Raw genomic sequence first — 21,156 nt, 5'->3', positions numbered from 1 at the left:
AACAGGTCTCAGCCTCTGATCACTCACAGCGTTTTTAAAACCACATCATGAGCCATGATTCCTCGTGGCTCAGCAGGTGTCTTTGTTACTGACTGTTGTTCATGGTTCGGAGGTGGCCTGGGACTGAAGGGAGGCTCAGAGTCAGTCTGACTGTATTCAGACTGTGTTCCTACCAGTCTGCCTGTGTGACTGTATATCTGACTGTCTCACTGACCGTCTACCTGTCTGTCTGCTCACTGCTGCTTCTGACCGACTGCACAGAACGTCACCTCCAGGCAACCAGTGTGAACCCACAGCATTACTCTCGCTCACTCACATTCATATCCACTGTTAAACCTGCCAACACCACTTCTGACTTTTCTAACTTCATGTTCATTAGAATCAGAAGACGAACAGCCGACAGGACTTTTTTATTATCTGTGAACCTTCATCATCTCTCTTCATTTCAGACACACACTCAACTGAGGCGCAAAATTATGCAAAAATACAAAGAATTAAAAAAAACACCTCAATTCACTGCTAAAGAGCCCATTCAAGAAAAATCAGACAGATAAATGGCTTTTCTGATCATACACATCAGTACCTCTGCACTCTCTCCAAGCTCCACTGCTGCTAATTATTTCCTCCATTAATTAATTCCATCCATAAAATGTCAGACAACAGTGAAAATGCCAAAGTGACACAATGCAAATGTTTTTATTTCATCTGTAATCTGAAGATCTTCAGTTTCTAATCAGATCAGACAAAGAAAAACAGCAAATCATCACAGTTTAGAAGCAGAAACCAGCTGATTGTTTCACGTTTCTGCTTTAAAAATCTAAATCACCCAAAAAACCGACTGAGGCCCTTTGCTGCATCTCATCCTCTCTCTCTCTCTTCCCTGACTCATCGTCTCTCTCCCACTGTCCCTGTCATGATAAGGACAAAAATTACCAAACAAATAACTTAAAAAAAAAAAAAAAATCACCCAAATGATTAATTAATTATCAATTATCAACTGTGATCCTGCAGATATCTTCTATTATTCTCTTTGTATGTCACTTTAAATCCACTTTAAATCTAATGATCATTAAAGTTTTCTGATATAAAACGTCTCTTTCATCAGTAACAATCAGCGTCTTTGTTTATTTAATCTCGTCCTGTCAGAAGCATCGATGCACCAGCCGGGACTCTCCCAGGCAGAGCCCGCGCTGCTCTACCCCCCTGCTCTGTCCCCAGACCCGGTCAGCCCGCTGACTCACCTGGGGACGCTGCTGGCCGGACACGATGCGCCGAGGACCGGGACCGGGACCGGGAACGGATGGGACGGGTAAGATGGGCAAACCAGCCGGGGCACAACAAGAAAGTACCGCAGCACACACACACACACACACACACACACACACACACACACACACAGTCAATGTCCCGAGTGAGTAAAGGTGAGATCGGGGTTTGCAGCAGTTTATCCCAGACTCAGAGGAACCCTCACCGGGCCGTGAGGAATGAGCGCGGGGACGTGAAAATGCGTTGAGGGCGGCGGATCTCTGACTCTCTGTCGCTCCGTGACCTTCCCTGGGTTTTACTCGCTGGCGGAATGAGGAGGTGGAGGGATGGTGTGTAGGTATTAAAATGCCAGGAGGAAAAGTATTTGGGAAGGCAGAGACCCCACCCCCCTGCCTTTGAAATCCAAACAACTTGGAGTGAGAAACCAAACTGGAGAACCGGTTTGGAGGTGAGGTGGGGCCGGGTGGCATCAAGTTAAAATACCGTCAGTATTTACAGTATTGTTTTAAAATACTTTAATTCTAATTTATCTTAAATTTTAAAGCTGTTCTTTTACTCAGTTAAAATCAATATAATGGATAATGAGTGAAGTGCATTCATTCATCCTCATAAATCACTATTAATTGGCTTACCATCTGCAATTAAGGTGGATTGTTTGTGGCCCTTCATTATTGTCATAGGTCAGTTGTTCAGAATGAGCCACAAAATCTGGTTTTAATAATGTAGTTCAAGTTCTGCCTGAACTGATAGACTGTCGACCTCATTGGCTTTACTTCAGTGATTCTCTTGACTAAACTCATCACAGACCTGTTTATATATATGAAGATAGAGGATTATAGAGTGTGTTTATCTTCACCTTTATCTCTTCACATTAAAGCTCCTCCAGTGTAAAGGTGTGTGTCCATGTGTAGTGTGATTATAGATCAGCTCTAGCTTCTATATTAATACTGTGAAAGTATCAAAGCCTCAGTCCACAGAGAAATGCACACAGCCTGTATTCAGAAACTGAGCCTTAAAACCAGCCGTCAGGACTTCTGGAACTTTGTGATGTCACAACAAAGCAGTCACCAAGCCCCGCCCACCTGGACCCACCATCCAAACCTTGCAGGATTTGGTTTCTCTGAGTGTTTTTACCTGAAATCTGCTTTATTTTTATTGGATCACTTAGAAACTGATCTGTTTGATCACTGTAGTTCGGTGCTGTTGAACTGGACTGAATCATCCAGACAGGTGTTTCTGTTATTTATCTCATTGATATGAACGGGTTCGACAAAATAACACCTATCCACATGTTTCAGATTCCATCAGTGATGCAGCCAGTGAAAGAACAGAAAACACAGAACCAACATATTTGTGACTTGCCAAAAACATAAAATGAACAAAATACGCTGCAGTTGTATACAAACATAATTTGTGGGAAACAAATATTGTGTCTCTTTCTGTACGTATCATTTCTCATTAAAGCCATAGCAAACGTTTATGAAACTGACACCTGTGTCTGAAAAACAAAAGCCATCACTTTAAGAAGAGGTGAGCAGCGACGTTACGGGAACGGGATGCTTACGTCAGTTTCCTGTGTCAAAACTCTTATTCTGAAGGTGACACTGAATGAGTCTCAGGTTGGAGAAGGTTTTAGGACGCCTTGTCCTCGTCCATTTTTAACTGCGCTGACGCCTGTGGAGTCGTGCTCACTGACGAACCTAACCATGGTTGTAGCATTACAACGTTCAGCCACAACTGGAACAAACTCTGGACGAGGAGATGGACTTTCTCTGGAGGTGAAAGTGAATTCCTCTCCTCCCTTCCCCCCGTCCCGTCCTCAGTTCATTCTGTGTTCCCACTGTGAAATACCAGAGGGTCTGAGCTCCTGACACACTGACCTTTGACCTTTGAAGAGGGAAAGTCTAATTTAGACCAGTGGTTGCACCCCAGTGACTGACCACACACACACACACACACACACACACACACACACACACACACACACACACAGCCAGTCAAGTGTGAACCCTGAACTGTGAACTGTGGAGAGAGGTGTACAGGGTCGGTGGGATCCTCCTCATGTATGAAGAAAACAGTGAGAACAGACTCTGCTCTGAATACATGAACCTTTGTGTTGTGTCGACGGCAGGATTAAGTAACAGACTTTGTGCACAAATATGAAATGGAAATGGAGACAAATCGTAAAATGCATGACATAATAATAATAATAATAATAATAATAATAATGATAATCTTTATTTATAGAGAACTTTTCTAAACCCACTTTACAACGTGCTTTACACAAAAGAATGAAACACACAGGTCATAGAAGGCAACAGAGTTAAAACTATCAAATCAGAAATACTATTAAAGCGTCGTAGTATTATAGTGCAAATGAACCAATAGCAGTGTCTCCAGCAAGAGGGCGATCAGTAATAATCAATAAAACCATACTTATAAAGAGCTGAGTGATCTGGACAGTAACAAGACCAGGTCAAAACCCAGTATATGCCTGGACCGTCTCTGGTCAAATCCTCGGCACTCTGCTGACCAGTGGTGGAAATACGATCAGTCAGTCAGTCAGTCAGTCAGATTATTGGCTAAAAACAGAATCAAATTCAGTTTCACCAGCAAAAGTGCAAACCATAAAAATCTATCAGGGGGAGACAATAAATTAAGTACAATCAGGAACAGCTCTACGATAAAAGTTTGTTTTATAAAGAGATTTAACACGATCAGTCCTTCTGTTAAATAACGACACTAGGACTGGTTGTATTTCCACCTCAGTAACTGGATCTATGAAGGACGTTTGTGTGGCTTAAAGCTTGGAGCTTGGTTTGCAGCTTAGTGCACAGTACTCAGCTTTTTGGGTTTAATCAACATGTCAGTTTTTCAATTTTAATAATCCACCTTTAATTACCTGTCAATCACTGGCTTCATGTTCTTTAAACAACAGATGAATTGTTGCATTATCTCCTGAAAACAAGAATTTGCTGCATGAATAGAACAAAACATCTGAGAGTTTAATGTAAAGCTGCGTTTGTCTGGTGTAAACTATAGACATGTATAAATAGCTGCAGCGTGGTTTGACTGTCACAGGTTTGTGTCAGATCAACTTAAATACTGCGTTAGTTTTATTGAACCAAAACTGGATGAAACGAGTCGAAAGAGACGATGAATCCACCGGAGTTCGATTCTGCTGAGTCTGAGCAGAAGAGAACATGAACCCTGTCGTTTAGTTTTGACCCACTTTGTATGTGTGTGTGTGTGTGTGTGTGTGTGTGTGTGTGTGTGTGTGTGTGTGTGTGTGTGTGTCTGGTGTTGCTGGGTTGTCCTTGTTAAAGCCAGGACCCTGCTGCTTTACAGAGTCACCCTGCTCTTCGCTTGGACTCACGACACAAAATTCAATGATACTTGTTGAATGTAAAAGAGGCGAGTTTCAGTCATGAGTCATGAGATCTTTGTTTTACTTTTTAAATTATTTAAATATTTTCTAAGTTATATCATTGATTGAATTATTTTAAATCTATGAATTTAAACCTGACTAGCAGCTAGATGCTAGAATGTAACTCTTATATCACTCTCTGTTATTGCCTGTATAATGAGCCTTTACAAAATCTACAAATCATTAAAATAAAAATTCTAACTGAGGAAATGATTCAACAAAATTCAAGCTCATTTTCAGAAGGAGAAATCACATTAACGGTGTTTTAAAATTAAAATGATCTTCATCCAGACGACCGTTTAAGCTCCGTATTGTAAAACAATCTCCGTCCACACTATCACACCTGAAAACACAGGTATACGTCACCAGTAACGTTCACCGAGCCGGCGTGAGGAAGGAGTTGATTATTGCAGAAAATACCACGAACGAGGAACAGCAAAGACAGTTGTAGTGTTAAAATAGACAATTCAACTCCACAACAGCTGCTAGCAAAGACAACAACGTCAGTAACACTGTAATCCATCATCTTGTTGTTTTCACCACTGGTAGTCCAGGCTGATGAGAGCCAATCAGGAGAGACCGTGGATGTCTATGTCATCGTTTCAAAAGGTCTCGGTTTCTGTCCGTCCAGACGACAACACCGGAGTTTTCAAAATAAAACGTGGCCAGCGGTGTTTCTGAAAGTCTGTTTTAGGTGCTTGAACAGTGGAAGGATTTATCCGTCGTGAATCTGGTGTCTGGACAGTTGTTCGGGCTCGATCCACCAGAGTTTGCTCGCTGTGTGTTTGCAGGAGGCTTATGTGTCGGACTGTTTCTCCGCAGGGCAAAGAAACTTCCTAAATGTGGCACTATTCCTTTAAAAGGAAATGACTGGAGATGTGTATGTCAATCTTTTTCTAATTGAAGATCTTTGCTTCATCCTGGTGATTAGTTTTACTGTGAAATGAGATACTTTTATTCTGTCATTCTCACATGTTTATTCATGTCTTCATCCCGTGTCCTTTGTTTCAGTTTATTGTTGTTGTCATCGGTCACAGTACTCGGCTCTATCTGTTCGCTCCCTCCTCCCCTCGTGTCAACAGGCTTCATTATGAGCAGCATTCCTGCCCCCGGGCCCCGGGGCAGTAACTCTGCGTCTGGCCCCTCATTACATCGTTACCGCCGAGAGAAAACGCAGCTAATGTGACAGCTGCCATTGTTAGCGGAGCTACACGGGGCCGCTCCTGCTCTTTCAGTCACTTACCTGCTGTTCGCCTGGACATTTGAAATCTAATCACACAGACGAGTTTGTCGATTGTGTTTCTGCTTGATTATAATCAGCAACGTGAAAAAAAAACAATGAACTATTTTAAATTAATTGCTCAAACCGAAGAATTAACTAGTGGGTTTTCCCACATTTGAGCCAGTCGACACGAGCATGAGCAGAAAATTTAACAATATTGTGTCAGTTTAAAGCCATTATTTATTAATTTATTTGATTCAAGCATCTGAGAAAAATCTTTTGAGGTAAATTATATAAAATCTAAAAAGCAGGAAAAATAAGTTCTTACAATTTTTATATGGGAATTTAAACTGTTTGTGTGCAAATATATCAACAGTGAAAATTCATAGACTGAATGCTTTCGTTTTATTTAAAAAAAAAAAAAAAGGTTCATATCCATTTGGAATCGAGTCTGTGATTGTGATTAAAAAAGAAAAATGATTATGAGTGACAGTGTATAAATTGAACGGTGGTTAGCGCAGCAGCAGGAGTCTTTTGTTCCACTCGCTCGAGCTTTGTTCTGTCGATGGCTCACCTGCTGTTCACTTTGCCGCTGTCCAAGATTTAATGACAGGGAATAAGACTGTAAAGGCCTTTTATTGTACATTTGATTGAGGTAAAGCAAATGAATGATGGAAACAATAACTGAATAAATTTGAACAAATGAAATGACCAAGAAATTCTGTGAAAAAAAGAGACAGAAATGTTCAAAAACTCATTCTTCTGACAGTGAATAGTTATTTAATGAAGCTGGAAATAATATGAATTTGATAGGTTTGTTTTTATTTGTATAAAATTATCCAGTCTGTGTAATATGTAACATTAAAGCTACTTGATCCATAAGAAGATATATTTAAACCATCTCAGTGTAGTTTTACATCTCCTCTCTCAGGCTTCTCTCTGCAGCTCTAGTAACAACAGGTCAGTGAGCCAATCAGAAGAGAGGAGGCTCTGAGCCTCTCTTCTGATTGGCTGACTGTTTTCTGACTGATCCAATAAAAATACAGCAGATTTCAGGTAAAAACACTCAGAGAAACCAAATCCTGCAAGGTTTGGATGGTGGGTCCAGATGGGCGGGGCTTGGTGACTGCTTTGTTGTGACATCACAAAGTTCCAGAAGTCCTGACGGCTGGTTTTAAGGCTCAGTTTCTGAATACAGGCTGTGTGCATTTCTCTGTGGACTGAGGCTTTGATACTTTCACAATATTAGTATAGAAGCTAGAGCTGATCTATAATCACACTACACATGGACAGAAACCTTTACACTGTATGAGACCTTTAAATAACTAAAATGAAAGCGTGTCAGTCGCAGCAGGTTCACATGTAACAGAACTATGATATATAAATAGATATAAAAATAACTCCTCCACTGTTTGATGTGTCAGTAATGCAGCGTTACCGTATCCTTCCATATACCTGCGTCTCCCGTCACATCGGAAACTATCTGTGGCGCGTCTCTGTTTATGTCTCACTTGCTGCTAAGTGCATTATGACGATGGGTTCAGTGTCTGGAGATGAGACTGAGACTGAGTGTTTAGTCTGAGACACAGACTCAAGTCTAGTTTACTCATCAGACTTTCTCAGCACTTCCACTTATTTGGAGTGTTTCAGCCAACGTTCGTTTGTTTCAGTGAACTCCATCACATTAGAGATGATCATGGAATATAACTTTATAGGTTTTTTCTCTTCCTTTATGTGGCAGTGTTCGTCCGTTGGTCAACATTCAACGTTAAGTTTACATGAGCCAGACACACACACACACACACACACACACACACACACAGTATATTCTCTGGTTATTTGCCACTCACAGCTTATCTTGTCCAATCAGGAGACTGGACCCGGGGTTTCAAGGCTGTCAGCTACTGGGAATGACAAGGGAACCAGGAAGAGAAGCCCATGCAGACCAGAGCATCATCATCCTGCACGCCAAGGTGGCTCAGAAGTCCTACGGCAACGAGAAAAGGTACAAGATTTCTGTGGAGAGACACACCTCTGTCACCTCTGAGGATGAGGACAGAGCCTGATGAACTGATAAACTGGCCTTTAATGTGTTTTCTAATATTGATGTTGATTGAATATTATAAACAGGACAGATTCATGTTCTTTAAATGAAACTTTACTCGCCTATGTTTCAGAGCTGTTCAAAGGTTTTATGAAATATAAGCATTTCAACACAACACAGTTGAGGTGAATATGATTATCTCACCCGCAGGTTCTTCTGCCCTCCTCCTTGTGTTTACATCAGCGGCCGTGGATGGAGGGTCATGCAGGACCATCTGAAAGGTGGGAGGAAAATATTAAATATAACTCTTTAAAAAGCTCTGCTCTTCTTCCCTCTGTTCCTCATTTGTCTTTCTCCCCCTTCATCGCTTCGTTGTTATTTTTTCTTCCATTTCTCTCCCTCTTCTCTTCCTGTCGTCTTCCAACAGCTGCTGGTTATGGAGACGCTGTGTATCGAGTGTGTGGTTACATGTGTCTGGACAGCTCCACGCAGTCTCAGGCAGACACGTTCAAACTGATCTTCGATGAGCAGCCAAACTCCGGGGTGAGAGACCTGTGTGTGTGTGTGTGTGTGTGTGTGTGTTTGTCTTCAGCCAGCTTCCTTCACTGATAGAGACACCATTTTTGTGAAGTTTAAACTGGCCTTTGTCCCAGTTAATTATCCTCTAAGTTCCTCTCCAGGCAGCAGGAGATCAGTGATGTGTGATGAGGAGACAGTTTTCTCTGCTTCCACATTCATTCTTTCTGAAACGATGGATAGAGATCAACATTTACATTATCATAGATCGATAGATATCATAGATAGACAAAGAGGAGGGGCGTGTGTGGAGCTGAGACTTTAGTGCAAATATACGCTCGCCCACCTGTCACTCAAAGAGGCCACGCCCTCAATTCTCCATAACTGCAGTCCTTAATAAAATGTAAACAGGTGAGTTATATAAACAGTTAACTATAGAGACCAAAAGTGTTTTTGTACCAGGCTGTAAACATGTTTATTTCTGCTGTAAAGTTGGACATTTTAACATGGGAGTCTATGGGGACTGACTCACTGTTGGAGCCAGACTCTAGTGGTCGTTAGAGGAACTGCAGCTTCTGGTTCTTCACTTTTGATGCTGCTTGCTCCAAACACATAAAACAAAACTGACACAAAACACTTACAGCTTTCTTTACATCCAGATGTTCAAATATTCAAACATATTATAAATATTATAAATATTTCCTTTTAGAGATAAAAATCGATTTTAAACAACTAGTCGTCTCAGAGCTGAACCACCAGCTGCAGATGACTGAGTGATGGGATCCCAAGCTGCTGCTAAACTCAGACCTGAAGCCCGTTGTGTGTGAGCGACAGTCAGCTCCGTGTGTTTACCCAGACGAGACCATCACCTCCTTCATTACAGACGACTGTTGACTCCTCAAACAGAAAAACTACACAGCTGTAAATACACTGTGTGTGTTCACGGCCCGAGAGAGAAAACACAACAGACAGACGTCCTGCATCTGCATTACTGCGCAGAGCACCAGGCAACACATCGCTCAGATGGCTGGAGTAAAACTCAGCATGTTTGTCTTTTACAAACTGGTTGTTACAAACCAACAAATCTCTTCATCTGCACATTATTCCTGAAGAGTCTCCGTCTTCCATCATAAACAAGCTTCAGCTCTGCTCAGTGTGAAAACACTGTCAGTCCCGTTGATTCGTCTCCTCTCCGTCCCTTTGTCTCTCCAGCAGATGTTTGCCTGTGCCAAGTCCCTGTTCATCTCTGACCAGGACAAGAGGAAACACTTCCGCCTGTTGCTGCGACTCTTCTTGGGCAACAGACAGGAAGTGGGTTCGTTCCAGAGCAGAATGATCAAAGTCATCTCCAAACCGTCGCAGAAGAGACAGTCCATGAAGAACGCCGACCGTGAGTCAAAGAACCAGATGAAATGTGTTAATCAGGAATCTGAGGAGCTGGTTCAGTCCAGGTGTGTTAATACACAGTGTCAGTCGTTGCAATGATCTTGTTCATAACAAAGGAATTAGCCACTGTCAGAGTTTAGTTTCATTTTTAATTGATTCATTTGGACGTTTTTGTAAATATGAGGCGACCGCTTCATAGAAGAGTTAGATTTCTGTTGGTGACTTCTTCAGCTGGAGCGTTTCTTTTTCTTCTGGGTTTTCTAAACGACAGAGAAACAGCAGAGAGTGAATGGATGGAACAGAAACAGTGTTCACAGGACAGGAAATGAAATACAAATTAAAAGCATGGCCGAAATAAAATTAATAAAAGCACATCACAGAGTAGTTTATAATTTAAGTCATTTGCATTTTTATACTGCACAAAAAGGAAATGATTAATATGAGCATATGTTTTTGAATCCAGTTTTGTTCATATAACACCAGGAAGTCACTTCGTCATGACGACGTTAATCAGGTACATCTTTAATCTGATTCACAGGTTCAGCTGAGTGACTGATGGCTGGTTGTTACATGTCATGACTTCCTGCCCGGTCAGGTCACTGCAGGTCACAGGGTCTGATTGAGTCATCCAAAACCTACACACACACACACACACACACACACACACACACACACACTAAAAGGAGACATCATCCTGACAGCTGAGATTGCAGCTCAGGTGACATCAGATCACTCAGGTTTCTGTGGGAGACTCTGAATGTGCGTGAGCGTGTGTGTGTGTGTGTGTGTGTGTGTGTGTGTGTGTGTGTGTGTGTGTGTGTGTGTGTGTGTGTGCGCACGTGCTGAACTTTCAGTTTCCCTCACAGTGTGTCTTTGTGTGTGTGTTTTCAGTGTGTATCTCCTCGTGCTCCAGAGTAGCTTTGTTCAACCGCCTCCGCTCTCAGACGGTCAGCACTCGTTACCTCTCCGTGGACAGAGGAGCGTTTGTGGCCAGCGCCCGACAGTGGACAGCCTTCACCATCACCATGGGTAAACGTGTGTGTCACAACCTGTGTGTTTGTTCACTGTATGTTCACAGCTTCTTAGTCACACACTGTTTTATGCTGTGTGTGCTGTAAAGGTCACAGTGTGGTCAGTCTGACTTTAAATCAAAAACATGATTTATTATCCAGAAATCCCATAAAATGTCATTTTCTTAAAGAAACACTAAATAATTTTCTTCTGAATCATCACAGATTCTTGTTGGTAGGTTCGTAAAACACACATACTTTTAAAAGCTAAACACTAGCTCGTATGTAGCAGCTTGAATCTCCTCTCTAACTGCGACAGGACTGTGGTCGGTGCTTTCCTACATACCTGCTGATAATGTTAGCAAGTCCTCACAAGCACATGACTGAGAGTAGCTCACCTGGTTAGGTTGATACTGAGGCTGAGACCTTCGCTCCGCAGCCCTGGTCTGAACCCGGCCTGACTCTTCATACTCCTCTGTGCCGGCGACAGTCAGAGCAGGAGACTTTGTGTACATACCACTTATTACATCTCAGTAACGTCTTCAGGGAACCTGCACGAACAGAACGCTCACCTCAAGGATGAACTGATTAGATTTTGATGGTCAAAGGTCAAAGGTCAGTGTTACCTCACAAAACATTTTTCAGCCATTACTCAAGACAAAAGCAATTATAACAAAGTGTCCTACAAATGGTTCATATTTTACACGACTCTGGATAAACAGGGATGTGACGTGTGGCGGAGGGCCACGACCACGAGGAGGTGATTCTACTTTAAATGCTTGGAGGGTGAACCTACTCTTGAATTTAAAGATTTTAGTTTCTCTATATAATATAAATAGTTATAATACAATATTCACAATTTGAAAAATGTATAATATTAGTATTAAATGTTCTGTTTTCTTTGTCAAATGTCTGAAACTATAAACGAGCTTTATTTACCGCCTCATAGACGTTTTATTACAGTCACGCTGTTCAAACCTGGAACGGTCAGAAAATGAATCAGCAGGAGTTTTTTACTTCATTCATTTGAAAGTGTCTCCTCACTACAACTGTAAACTTTTCTTCATATACGTGACATCTACGTAACCATGGTCACGTTTCCCTGGTTCAGGGGTCAGGAGAGGAGACTGACCCATGGTCATTAGGCTCGGACTGATATTTGATACTATTGAATATCACATAATTAACAACAAAAAACAACTGAAACATGAAATACAACAATCCCTCCATAGTATCGTGCAGCGCGATGTTTGGTTTCTGTATCGACGTGTTAACTTCTGGATATCGTCCAAACCTTGTGCTCATCACTGGCATCGAACCCGTACGGTCCAGTCACCACACGGCTTCTCTCCCCACACGGCCACCCTGCATAAATACAGTCAGTGTGAGCAGTTATTCACCAGTGTTTCCCTCACACTCGTCTGGAAAAGCCTGCGCAGAGATCTGTCAGGTTATTTATTTTACACAGTGTGTGTGTGCACGGACCTCCCACCACCAAAACCTAAACCTCAGTCATTCATCTGTCTGCACCCTCCTCTCTACTATCACCACACACACACACACACACACACACACACACACACACACACCTTTTTGTCTGTATCAGTTGTTTCCAAATTAAATCATAGTAGAAAATATTATATAAGTCTGTAACGACTTTCTGCAGAGATCTAAACAAAGTGTGTGTGTGTGTGTTGCAGCGGAAGTTTGACCATTAATATATATGAATATTCATACATAGTTTTGTGTGTGTGTGTGTGTGTGTGTGTGTGTGTGTGTGTGTGTGTGTGTGTGTGTGTGTGTGTGTGTGTGTGTGTGTGTGTGTGTGCGCAGTGGAGGACCAGCGTGCTGACCAAGGAGACTTTGTGCTGAGCGAAGGCTTCATCTGTTACGGCTGTGTGGTCCAGTTAGTGTGTACTGAGTCTGGACTCGCTCTGCCACCCATGGTAACACACACACACACACACACACACACACACACGTAATGCTTTATAAGGATCTATGCTTCTGTTATTTGGTATTTATGGTGTGTCTTTTATACTATATCACTATAAATGTTTGGAGGCCACAGGCTGTTTCTTTATGTTCATTAATCTTCAGTCGTCAGCAGCTACAAACGTTAAACTGTTAAATCATCAGTTTTTTCTGCTTTGGTTTTGTCTTTTATAACATCACTTCATTTTGACGAGATAAACTCATTCAAACCTCTTCACACATTTTCCCTCAGGTTTTCACTCCTGATGTCTTTTAGTAACTTATAGTAAATATGTCTTTGATCATGTTCCTCTTCAATTTTACTCTGACGAGCGAAACAAAGTCATTATCCATAAAAATGACCCTGATGAACTCGGTCTCGCTGTCTGTTCTCACAACAGTTAAATTCCTTCACAGCTCAGCTCAGGAAATTAAAACAGGAACATGGAGGTTTTTAGAAACTGCCCGTGACTGCAAATACACACTCTGCTGACCTTGAGCACGACACTGAATTCCCACCATCTCACACGCTGCTGTTATTTAGTATAGAATGAAATCATGTGATATTGTTTCATCCAGCAGGATTCTCCCGGAGGCCGAGCGAAGCCACGCCTGTTTTACAGACTGTCGTTGTCATTGTAATAAAAACACTCGCCTCAGTAAATGTTCTGTAGCCTCTGAAAATCATTGACATTGAAATATAAGAGATAACCGCTGACTCAACAGCATCGGTTTGTGCAGTTACGCCGTTTTCGGAAGTTAAACGACACGTGAATATGAAAAGTAGTTGTTGCTCAGAAGACAGAGTTTGTAAGTCATGTGTCTGATCCACACAGCCTGCTGTTACTTTACAGACATAGAGGCTTGACCTCCTCCATAATTTTCCCCACGCCACTGAAGCTTTTACCTGGTTAGACTGTGTGCAGCGCGGAGGCGGGGAAAGTTACAACAAGGTAATAACTGAAATATCAAAAACAAGCCCGTTATGATTGTTTATAACAGGAAAAGGTTCTCACACTCTGTCAGAGGCTTAATCACTGCTCTCACCCTGTATGTGTTACAGATGTGTCTGTGCAGCTGTTACATAACCTGCTAATCCCCAAACTGCTGTTATTGTTCCTCCCATCATCCACTTTAAGTTTCACTGAGACGTCTCTCAGCAGAATCCCTCACATTTCGCTGAGCGGACTCTTTCTCAGCGCCTCCTAAACTGCTGTCATAACAACCTCAGCCGCCGGCCTGGTGGTGGAAGGTGAATGTATAGCTGCACACTACACCTCTACATGTTTTTATAGTTGAGGCCTATTGCTGCTTGGTTTGTTTGAAGATAGAGGATTTTTCCTTTGCGTGACGAGCAGCTCTGTCGGTTGTGTGGTTGTGGTCGACGCTCAAGGACTGAGGAGCTGAAGGAAGATGTACAGAACAAAACGTTGAGCTGCATCAGCAGCTGTGAATAGACTTAAATATGAGAGTTTAATATTCTGCGTGCGGTGCAGGTCGGGGTGTGTTGGTGTGTCGGTTCTTAGGGTTGGAGCCTGGAAACCAGAAGTCACTCACTGAAACCTCCAGCGACGTACAGACCACCTTGTCGATGGACAGTTTGTGCAGCTTTTTGAAAATGTCTGTGTCAGCGAGCTGCAGGAAGCTGTGGTATTTCTCTGCTCTGTCTACTGTACATTGTTTTCTCAGCCAGACGACTACTGTGACCTTTGACCTGACTCCTGGTCTTAAAGGTCCAATATTTTCCTGTGTTTTATTTGAAGTGTTGATCCATAGACGGACACTCGTGGTCCCCAGAGGATGAATCTTAGAAATGCTGGTGATCCTGTAGCGCCACCGACAGGTCAACGTTTTTATTGGTCTAGTCCTTTAGTTTATGACCCAATACCTGCAGAACCAATGACGTCATCATCATCATCACCTGCTGTTTGAGTTTCACACTCAGGGCAAATTAAGATGGAGAACATTACACCTGCTTAACATCAGCATGTTAGCATTGTCGTTGTGTGCATGTTAGCGTGACTAGCATGACTTTAGACTCTAGTGATGAATTTATGACAAAAAAGATTTTGATTAAATATAAATTAATAAATATATTGAAGAAGTAAATAAGTAATTATTGGTTTTGTTTTTCATCGTCCTGGTAAATGCCACCAGGTGATTCGTAAGGTCAACAAGCAGTACGCCATCTTAGACGTGGACGAGCCGGTTTCTCAGCTCCACAAATGCGCCTTCCAGTTCAGAGACAATCCTCACGCCTACCTGTGTTTATCTAATGACACCATCATGCAGTACCAGGTGAGACTGCCGATCCTCACTCCATCCTCCTCTTATTTCCTCCTTCTCCTCCATCTGTTCCTCCAGGCGCTAATCGCACCTCCCCTCTCTCCCTCTTTCTTCCTCTGTTCCTCTCAGGCTCCCTCCAGCGTCAGAGACCCCAGCAGAGAGGTGCTGAACGACGGATCCTGCTGGACCATCATCGGAGTGGAAACAGTGGAATTCACCTTTAATCAGGGAATGGCCTGTATCCAGACTCCAGTCAGTCCTTTTCCTGTTATTACAGGGTTAGAGGTGAGTAGGATCACACAGGTACTGAGACACCACACACACACACACACCACACACACACACACACACACACACACACACACACACACAGACGCTCAGGGTGTTTCTCAGTGTAATGAAAATGAAAGAGGGTCAGTGTGACTGAGGACAAATAAAATAAAAAGCAAGAAACAAGAAACATCAAATTGGAAGAAACAGTCCAGTTCTGATGTTTGCAAATTTCTTTATTTTTAATTTTTCCTTCCTTTTTTCCTTCATTTTGAATTTAAGAATGAAGAAAGGAAGGAATGGAAGTTAAGGTAAATATTTCAGAATAAAAGCAAAGAGGAAAGAGTGGCCTTTCTATAAAGTGTAACATAATCTAAGCACAGACAGACACAGACACATAAAGATAAAGATCTGTTTTGTTTCGCATCAAGACGAATGAGATCAGATGTGTGATGTATTAATTACTTGTGAATTAATATGTGGAAATGTTTAGTGTTGTTTAAAGTGACCAGCAGAGGTGCTCAGTGTCACCAGATTATTGTTCACCCTTTCACCAAATAACAAGTTAATAGTCTTCCACATGATGGAGCTAACGTTCTTGTTTTAGAGCTGTTGTTGGTTGTTTGTTGTTTGTTGTTGTTTGTTGTTTGTTGTTTGTTGACAATCGACAACCTCGATTCTAAATTTCATCAGTCCTCAGCCAGACATCCACCAAAGTGGTACTGATTGTTCTCATATTTTCAGTAGGCAGCTTTTAGGCCGTTTATTTAATCATAAAGAGCAGAACAACCATATAATGTCACTATATCACACGTTAGTAGCTTCTCAGGTCGAGTCTACAGACAGTTCATAGAGAGTGAGTTCTTGAAATGAGCAAATAAACACAACATCAACGTCTGTGTATAATTTTACACTTGATGGCCACGCTATCCCTCTGGCTTTTATTTTGAAATATTAACATTTACCTGACTTCACTTCTTCATTCTTTAATTCAACAAGGAAAATAGAAAAAAATGAATTAACAAACAGCAGAATTGGACAGTTTCTTCCACGGCTTCTACAACGGCTCTCGTGTGACGTGTTTTGGTTTTTGGTTTAAAAAGAAGAAACGGAAATCCCATCGTTTCTTTGTTTTTCAGTTCTTGGTCTGAAAATAAAAAAACAAACTGAAGGTCCTGAATGTGCACTAAATAACAGAGTGCTGAGACACGTTAACATTAATACCCAGAGTGAATATGTAAAGCAGAAGTTGTTTCACTTCTGCTTTATTTCAGGAACTCCTTTCAATCATAGTATTTATGAGATTAAACTTGACGTTTGAGAAACTGCTACAGCCTCTTCGACCGCAGGTTCCTCTTCTACAAAACGCTCAGAGGTCAGAGGCTCCAGAGAAGAGGAACTGAACCGACTCCTCAGAACATACGTTCAAGTTTAACAGAGACTCAACCAGAGAGAAAGGGAACGCCAAGGTTCAATGTAAAACAACAAGCAGGTGCAGCTGCTGGACGACGAGCTGCTGTGGGATCTTTAGCCATTTAACTACAGATCATGTAAATGTTACATCGGAAGAAATCACTGAGAATCACTCATTAATTATGTGAACAGATCTGTAAAAACTACAGTGACGGTGGCGTTGTCTCGCTCGACATCTGATGTGTCGAAACACAGGAGCCGCTCCAACAGTTTCACTCAGGTCGATGGTCAATGGATGAGACACATCAAAGCACATAAAGAAATAAGTACTAACAATAATAAAATAGAGGAAGTCAAACTGAAATGAAGCCATCACACTTTTTGAATTGTGTGTGTGTGCGTGTGCGTGTGTGTGTTTCTCCAGGTGAATGGTGGAGGACACGTTGCCATGCTGGAAATCCATGGAGAAAACTTCAGCCCTCATCTCAAAGTGTGGTTTGGCAGCAGCGAGGCCGAGACCATGTTCAAGTGAGTTAGAAAAGTGAATAATACACAGACGGGCAAAAGATACGTCTTTAAAATATTAGTTTTTCTTTAGATGAATTTCCCCTAGGGGATAAATAAAGTATCTATCTATCTGTCTAAAAAGGTCTGTTTGTGAAACTGGTAAAACAATTAATTCTTTACTTTTTATCAGTTTGATTTCAAAGTGTCATAAATTCAGTTTCTTTACGTTCAAAAATTGAGCCCGAATCCATTTTCTTGGTTATAAAAGTTGATCTCCTGACTTCTGTCTTTGTTTAACTATCAGCCTGAGACGCCCTGTTTTTCAATTTATGGCTGTTTCATGCCTTTTGCTCTCGTGCTGCTTCACCGCTGAGGCACCAGGTGTGGAGCTGAGCAGCACGAGGGGTAAATTAAAGCTGAAGTCGTGTTTAAGTGAGACGCTCGGGTCTGTGAAGCTCATAAAAGTTGACCCAAATATGAACATTTTTATGGCATTTTCACGTAAAAAATATTAAGTGGCACCTCCAGACCAAATATAATGTAACCAAGCAGTTTGAACCCAAATTATATTTCATTTGACCCAGATTTCAAAAGCAGTTATTTTGCTGTTTGTTGAGGAATTTCAATAAAACGCAACAGACTTGAGTTATTCTGCTGAGAATCATGTGATACAACACTTTGATATTGTCCCAGTGGAAAATCTTTGCTTGGCTTCAGAGCAGTGCTGAACGACAGCCGGTCATTAAACATCCCATCCAGTGTAAAGGTTTCACTCCATGTGGCTTGACTTTTTCAAGCCAAACAAATGATGAACACTTGAATGATGATTCGATTATGAAAATAACTGTAGATTGATTTTCTGTTGACTGAAGATTAATCAACTAAATCAATCGTCTTTATTCCCTTTTCACCTCTTCACTCTGTTTCACAGTTTTGTTCTGGCGTCATTTAGATTAAAAAAATCTCCTTATTTGTTCAGGACAAATTCTGGACATCATTTGGTTTTCCCAACAAGTTTAACCACAAATATTCATTCATTCATTTACTGAACTTTCCTATTTACCTGTGTTCATCCGTGTGGAGAGACCTGAGAAGCATAAAGGGGCTTATGTTGTACTGAGCTCGGCTTACAGGAACAATCCTCTCTCTAACTCTTGTGTTGGGAGTCTGTACGTTACAGCGGGGCTCTGCAGAAACTTGACATCCAGGCATCCCCTCACAGAATCTCACATGACGCATCCCGAAGCCAAATATCATCTCTGACGTCAAAATCCACCTCAGATCCCACACCTGAAGTGCTGAGACATCGTGTGCCGGGGTCTCTGGCAGCGAGCGGCTCGCCACGAGGTTCTGCAAATATCCCTCCCGTCTGCAGCGGCTCGGCAGCGCAGAGGAAAGCCGTGTTTGTGTAACAGTCATCCACAATGTGCTGTTTGTACGAGAAGCTGCAGCCAATTAGGAACCTGATCCCTCACTGCCACGAGAGCCAGAGGTGTAGGATGGGTTTGAATGGAACACCTTATAAAGGGGCATTCAAGATGTCTGCTGCTCGCTGGTGCTTCATATCAGCCACACGACTCTGTTTAGTCTGTCACATAATCATGTCATTATCTACTTATCTGCAGTTTCACTCTTCTCAGTGCTGTTGCTTTATTTTTCTCCTTGTAATGAACCTTTTTACTGAACGTCTCAGTTTATAAATGTGCTGTATAAATACAGTTAAACTGCATTATTACTTAAATGTCATTTTCTCCTGGGACGCTAGAGTTTATCATTTTTAAACAGACAGTCAGAGCCAGAGCCGTAATGTTTTTGGGCTGTCTGTGTCATTCAAAGGTCAAAGGTCAAGGTCGTGGTGACCTCACGAATCATGGTTTTGGCCTTGGGAACACGATATCTCAGTAACGCCTCGAGGGAACTTGATGTTGTGGTGTTTGTGTCTCTTTCTTTGAGCTGTGTGTTTGGTCTCCAGCTCCTGAGGGAAACATCTGGCTCTTTAGCTGCTAAATGCTCCACTATGTTCACCTGCTGCTCTCTGACTGAGTCTGTCTGGACAGTGGCTCTTTACAGCTGTTCCTCTGAAAACATCTGCCTGCTGCATCTGGAAATGAAGCAAACAGTGAAGTCGAGTTGGTTCATAAATGTTCGTATAATTTACAGCTGAAGTCGATGCTGCACAGAATGAATTTTACCCCAGAGAGGAAGCAGGAGATGAGGAGTGAAATGTCATTTTTATGTTAGTCTTGTGATCTTCTTCCCTCTCTGTTGATATTTCATCTCTGTGTCTGTGTGTTCGATCCAAGACTTTGTTTATTAGGCACCAATAGAAAAGACAGGTGGAGGTCACACTATAGCACTTATATCATTCTTTCACTATTTGCAGCTTCTAATTATTTAACACTTAATTCGGCTTTTTATGACATTAAAGGGAAGACGTATATTACTTATATTTTATACGTAGAAACTATTTAAAAAAGAAACAGACTCTTAATTTATGAGCCTTTATAGAAATAAGAATTATAATGTGTGTATGTGTGTGAGTGTAAGGTTGTTGTGTTCCCTGTGGATTCCCTCTGGTCGCTGTAGTCTGTTGTGTTGGAGGGTTTCCTGTCGGTGTCATTTCTTCTCACTTTCATCCGTCTGTTTCTGCTCAGGTCTCCCAAATCTCTGCTCTGCGTCGTCCCTGACGTCTCCGTCTTCAGTGACGGCTGGCGCTGCCTGCGTCGCGTCATCACCGTCCCCCTGTCCCTCATCCGACTGGACGGCCTGATTTATCGCACGACGTTCAGCTTCACCTACACCCCCGAGCTCCACCCGTCGGCGCCTGTCCGAGGAGGAGGAGCTGGAGGAGGGAAGAGAGACGGAGGGACGGGCGGAGGACAGGAGGACGACGTCCTGTTAGAGACCATCCATCAGGAGTTCACCAGAGCCAATTTCCACCTCTTCATGTGACGCCAGCGACTGTCCTCAGGTGAAGTCTGATCATCAGGTGGAGCTCACAGCAGGAGGCTGCGGTTGGGGTTATTGATCAATATTGATCCTGTATCAGTGAACTATGCAACAGGGAAGCCACAGTTTCCCTCTGTGTCCTGTTAATCTTGGATCATGTTTATTGGATCAGAATATTAGGTACGCTGCAAATCCTGTCAGAACCACCTGTCAACAGGATCATTAGAAATACATGATGCACACATATCACCCTTATTATTCATCTTATTTCAGAGGAAGTGACGCTGACATGGACTTCTTGTCTGAGAGACTCGTTTGAGATCAAATAGAAACAACTTAAATGAGCGACTTGATTTAATAAATTTTGCCTTATAATTATGAATTTTCCCTGGTGAAGTCAGGAGGTATAATACTGTGTTTCTGACTTCGTAGCTCTGTGGGGAAAGTCTGTTTGTGCTTGTGGAGTCAGTGTTATTGATGAGGCTCTGGGCGATAACACAATAATAATATGTACAATAATGAAATGTACCAGCAACAGACTTTCATCAGCAGTAACATTGTTCAATAGAAAGTCTGATGGTTTCATGGTTGAATGAACAAACCTTCAACTGTGAAGTCCGACTTCACGCTGAGTTTCACGTCACTGATCTCTGGCGAACGTGATGTGTTCAGTGTCACTGTGAGAGGTGAAGAAACACGAGTGGAGAACAAAGTGTAAATGCCTGAAAGAGGCCGGCGAGCTGTGGAGTGACAGACGGAGTGAAGCGAGCAGGAGGATGTTTTTCCTGGAGGACGGACACGCGAGCCGAGGCCTCGTGTTGTGAGAGAAAGCAGCGGTGAAACACCGTCTGCCTCCCGTTTGATCCTTTGAGAAGCAGCTTTCAAC

General features: G+C 42.2%; 2 protein-coding genes across 8 annotated transcripts in view; one reads left to right on the top strand and one right to left on the bottom strand.

Moving 5' to 3' along the window:
- The window catches only part of matn4 (matrilin 4), a 28,910-nt gene extending 27,282 nt beyond the window's left edge, over nt 1-1,628 (bottom strand). Inside the window, exon 1 of the mRNA XM_056402824.1 lies at nt 1,242-1,628. The gene's annotated coding sequence lies outside the window, so the exon portion shown is untranslated. The remainder of the gene's footprint in view (nt 1-1,241) is intronic.
- rbpjl (recombination signal binding protein for immunoglobulin kappa J region-like) overlaps nt 1-20,531 on the top strand; it is a 35,973-nt gene extending 15,442 nt beyond the window's left edge. For 5 of the 7 annotated variants that reach the window (XM_056402654.1, XM_056402641.1, XM_056402662.1 and 2 more), the window contains 11 exons: nt 1,147-1,309; nt 7,786-7,920; nt 8,170-8,240; nt 8,387-8,502; nt 9,688-9,865; nt 10,753-10,890; nt 12,705-12,817; nt 15,003-15,143; nt 15,261-15,416; nt 17,239-17,342; nt 19,976-20,531. In XM_056402654.1, coding sequence (XP_056258629.1) covers nt 1,147-1,309; nt 7,786-7,920; nt 8,170-8,240; nt 8,387-8,502; nt 9,688-9,865; nt 10,753-10,890; nt 12,705-12,817; nt 15,003-15,143; nt 15,261-15,416; nt 17,239-17,342; nt 19,976-20,273 — 1,613 coding nt within the window. In that variant the 3' untranslated portion in view covers nt 20,274-20,531. Of the gene's footprint in view, nt 1-61; nt 1,310-7,785; nt 7,921-8,169; nt 8,241-8,386; nt 8,503-9,687; nt 9,866-10,752; nt 10,891-12,704; nt 12,818-15,002; nt 15,144-15,260; nt 15,417-17,238; nt 17,343-19,975 lie in introns of those variants that run through there. The other 2 variants (XM_056402670.1, XM_056402674.1) reach the window with 2 other exon arrangements.
- Nucleotides 20,532-21,156: the final 625 nt, after the last annotated feature.

The sequence above is a fragment of the Seriola aureovittata genome, chromosome 2, assembly GCF_021018895.1.
Source record: "Seriola aureovittata isolate HTS-2021-v1 ecotype China chromosome 2, ASM2101889v1, whole genome shotgun sequence".
Lineage (NCBI taxonomy): Eukaryota > Metazoa > Chordata > Actinopteri > Carangiformes > Carangidae > Seriola > Seriola aureovittata.
This window is presented reverse-complemented; position numbering and strand designations above follow the sequence as displayed.